The sequence below is a fragment of the Nicotiana tabacum genome, chromosome 16 (genome assembly GCF_000715075.1).
Source record: "Nicotiana tabacum cultivar K326 chromosome 16, ASM71507v2, whole genome shotgun sequence".
NCBI classification, from domain to species: domain Eukaryota; kingdom Viridiplantae; phylum Streptophyta; class Magnoliopsida; order Solanales; family Solanaceae; genus Nicotiana; species Nicotiana tabacum.
In genome coordinates, this window is record NC_134095.1 from 138,090,688 (window position 1) to 138,095,053 (window position 4,366).

The window sequence follows — 4,366 nt, forward strand, 5'->3', positions numbered from 1 at the left end:
AATTACATGGAACACGATGCATTATTCATGAGATAAGTCAAGCAGAGCTAGAATTAATGTTATTAAGGATGAGGAGTTAAAAGGGAGGTACAACTTTAAAACCAATCTACCTAATACCTTACTCAAAGCGAAAAAACGAGAAGAAAACTGTTTATAAAAAATATTGATCCTTAATATTTAATAAGATACAATATTTAAAAAAATATTCTTATATCTATTTAAGGTGGAGAAATAGATAGATACGTGATATATAAGGGAAAAGAATGCACTGTCCATGAAACATTTTGTTCATGTTTAATGGTAGTAATTGGTGAGGAACAAATGTTATATAGATGAAATAATCTAGTTACTTAACTTACTCCAAGCAAAAATAAAGCACTGTTTAAAAAAACAATGATTACTTAATTATTAGATAAAGAGGAAAGATAAAAACCGTCTTAGACATTGATTGCTTAATTATTATATCTCAAAAATTATTAGATTGAGAGGAAAGAAAAAAACAGTCTTAGACACTGATTGCTTAATTATTATATCTAAAAAAAAAAAAGATAGAAACAATCATATATTTTCAAGGTGGCCGACAAGATAGAGACATGAGTTATTTATAAAATGTTAATATTATCTAGTACCCCTCCCAATATATGTGGCCACTTAATTTTCACTTAAAATTGGCTTATGATATCAATTGGCGTTTCTTGAAATTTTTCAGGTTTAGTTTCAGCTCTTATTCGAGTTAGTTTCACATGCATTTTCATTAAAATATTAGCTAACAACAAAACTAAACAAGACACGATTTGACTGCCTATTAATCAAAATTGCAGTAGGAACCGTTTGTAAATCTTAGTCTCCATATAACTACTAGATAAACCCAAAAACAAATGGCTGAAAAAGAATAACAATAGCACAGTGATAAATATATCATCTTTGTTATAGGAAAAGTTCATACTTGCAAAATTCATAATACATTACATATATTCACCATTGAAAATACATCAATAGAAGAAACGTGCATATATAATATTTTCTTCAAACACAACATTCTTTATTTCACACGCAGCTAGCTAGAACTAGCCAATATTGCCAAATATTCATCACACACACAGATATGCATATATGTCCGTGTTAACATACATATATATATGGCTATGAACCATTGAATAGCATAGATTAGATTACTTGAGAAGGTGACTCTCTACATCTTTGGTCACATGTAGGGCATAAGCCAACAAAACGAGAGGCTCTGGGGTTTCTTCAGTTTTCTTCTCGTACACAAATGTCCATGTAGTCCATTGGTGGTCATGAGATGTGATAATAGTGAAGGAATTGTACAACTCTAATAGATCTCCTCCAATTACTTTCCAAGTGATTGATTTCTTTTCATGATCCACGGCTTCAATTACTTGCTTACAAATCTTATCTTTTCCATCTATAAATAATAAAGTTCAAAAATACAAGAGATGTTACTCCATATTCAACAGTCCAATTCCTCATATAAAAGATATAAACACTCAGAATAACATATTTTCTTCTCATTTCTTTTGTTTTTCATTTTCACTTTCTCCAAATATTATTTGAATCTCGCGATGATTGGACGTGCTATATTTTTTCCTGAATAAAATTACCGTTAAAAATCTTCAAAGAACATTTGCCATTGTGGAAAATATTGAACTACTGGGGAAAAAAGCTTAAATTTGAATATATTGTGTTTGGTACGATGAAAGGAATTTTCCTTGAGAAATATTTTTAAAAAATATTTGGCAAATATTTTTTCAATACTTGGTAATTGGTGAGTGAAAAATATTTTATGTATATATTATATTGAATGCTAGTAATAATATTAGCAAATAGGGTGTTAAGAAGTTTTTGAGTATTATCATTAATATGTCTAAGTGTTAGTTGGAGAAAGTAAATGAAGTTAAACATTAAGATAGTTATAAGAAAAGTGACTTCCGTCAACGAGATTTTCCCCTTTAATTTGAGATAAAATATTTTATGATAACCAAAAAATCATCAAATAATGTTTTCACGAAAAATATATTTTTGGAGAAAGACTTCTTTACATACTAAATACACCTAAATGCGGAAATTGATACAAGTAAATAATATATATGTATAGAGAGAAGAAATATGAATTACATACCGTCGCTATAATTCCAGCTAACAACCGAACCAACTTTTATGGTTTCACCTTCATCAATATCAAATTTTTGGACCTTATTAGGACTTATGTTGGATATATGGTGAGTATTGGTGTGAAAAATGTCATGAATTAGGTGGCCTCCACACTTTACCTCTACTGAAGCAATCAACTTGCCTTTCACACCCATATTTTCTTCTCACTGTAGAAGAAAATTTTTGAAATGAAAGTGATGAGAAAATGCAGAGAGGCTGTAGTCTTTATATAGATTACATTTAGCTTTTATTATTATTGTTATTATTATTATTATTAAATATATTATGTTCTAGTTAGCTTCTTGAAAAGCTAGTATAAAGCATGATCCATGACAACTCATTTTTTTTAATTAGTGGAGATGGAAGATTAATGTCAGCTCATTACGTGTATAATTAGGTCTTGCGTGCTAAGTTAATGTTGTCCTTCACAATAAAATTTTAATCATTTGACTTATTCCTAAAAAGGGAAAACGTCTAAATTTTCCCCAAAAGTAAGAGCGGATTTGTCTTCCCATACAATAGTAGCATATTCGTGCCCCTTCCATTATACAAGTTATTATCAAATATATTTATAGTTTGCTTATTACCCGCCATACTAATAGTATTTCTATAAAATATAAACAATTCATTAAATAAAGATTCATTGTAGTTGTAGACTTTCTTATTTAAGCGCGCTAAAATTGGGGAATTAAATATTCTTGCAGATCTTCTACAACGCAAATTACGCATATTAATAATTATTGTCGGTTTCGTTTCAAATTGAGCTACTCTGTTTTTGCGATACACTCTGTTTCAACATTTTTTCTGATTCACAAATCAAAAACGACCAAATCTTCTGCATTTCTTCTGCAACAAATGCAATTATGTCCAAAATCTCAATTATGCTACAACTGAATGGGAATTAGGATAGCTATGGGAGATTTAGAGAATTTCAGGTCGATGGCATTGTAGTCAATGAGGATGCGAGTTATAGTCTATTGATTTCTACAATAGCACAGCAATTAATGATCGATACATCAGGAAATTTTTTTTATAGAAATCATATACATTGTCAACGAGCATTGTCCTCCAATGGAAATTAGGAATGATATGGGTGTTTGTGTATACATGGAGACGAAAAAGGAAAACAAAAACTTAGGATCATATCTGCTATGTATAATTATTCGTGATTTCAATATGGAATTGAGTATCACCAATGAGAACACAGCTGCAGGTTTGTGCTGTTAATTTTTCTATCAAATTCTGGTTGTATGTCAATATCCTATATCTTATCCACATTTTAACTACAAATAAACTACATGTCAGAGTAAATATATATATATCAGTATGGATTTCATAATATCTACAAATTTTCTACATTTATTCTACAATAAAACTACATATCATTTGAAAAATTAATATGAAATACAGATTTACAATTTTTTCACAAATTATCTACAAAATTTCTACAAACTGTTCATAACAGTATTTATCTTTATTTTCGTGCAGTTTCGTCTGGAACATTAAAGTTACTTGATATGCCAACATCTTCCATTATAGAGGAATATGAAAGTATAATAATAACAGATAGTACACCAAGTTTTATTGATGTAGGACAAGTATAACAAGACAAGCAAACAATTGCCTACACGGGTGTATAACAAGACAAGCAAATAACAGAGGAATATGAAAGTATAATAACAATTGCCTAGGGAGAAATGGTGATCGGGCATGCTTTCCCGCCTGCCTTGTTCTACCTTGATGCACGGGTGTTATTTCATCTTGTATAGGCTTGCCGAACTTAACCAACTGGGAGAAGTTATCAGGCAGCTCGAAATCATCAAGTGTAACCTCCTTCTTCTCACCTCCGGAGTCTTCTGAATCACCTACATTCACACACTCTGCCTCTTCACCTACATTGTCATCTTCCTCGTTCTGTTGTTCTCTTTGAGCTGCTACTGTCACTCCGTGAATTGGAGATTGTGCATGCATATCTTCCCTCTCTGTAACACAATGTATATCTAGCTTAATAGCATGGTAAAAATAATGAAACATAAAGCAAATATCTCTGATTTCAATTTCATACATGTATTCTCTTCATCAACTGCCCCTTCAAAATGTGTATATAAATTAACACGTGCTGGATGATTTTCTTCACCAAGTGCACCTTCAACAAGTTCTGTTTTTTTCATCAAAAATGTTAAATCATACTAGA

General features: G+C 30.6%; 1 protein-coding gene across 1 annotated transcript; it reads right to left on the bottom strand.

The window, feature by feature from the left end:
• Positions 1 to 907: 907 nt before the first annotated feature.
• Positions 908 to 2,384, bottom strand: LOC107829309 (kirola). Its single transcript, XM_016656780.2, has 2 exons — positions 2,141 to 2,384; positions 908 to 1,426 (listed from the first exon to the last, which is right to left on the bottom strand). Exons 1-2 carry the CDS (start codon positions 2,325 to 2,327, stop codon positions 1,173 to 1,175), a joined length of 441 nt encoding a protein of 146 aa, XP_016512266.1. The 5' UTR covers positions 2,328 to 2,384; the 3' UTR covers positions 908 to 1,172.
• Positions 2,385 to 4,366: the final 1,982 nt, after the last annotated feature.

Bases quoted from the DNA above. Each gene is read 5' to 3' on its own strand.
- LOC107829309 (XM_016656780.2), bottom strand. From the start codon at position 2,327: ATGGGTGTGAAAGGCAAGTTGATTGCTTCAGTAGAGGTAAAGTGTGGA. The intron at 1,427-2,140 runs GTATGTAATTCA...TATTATTTATAG, and splicing joins TAGCTGGAATTATAGCGACG to ATGGAAAAGATAAGATTTGT.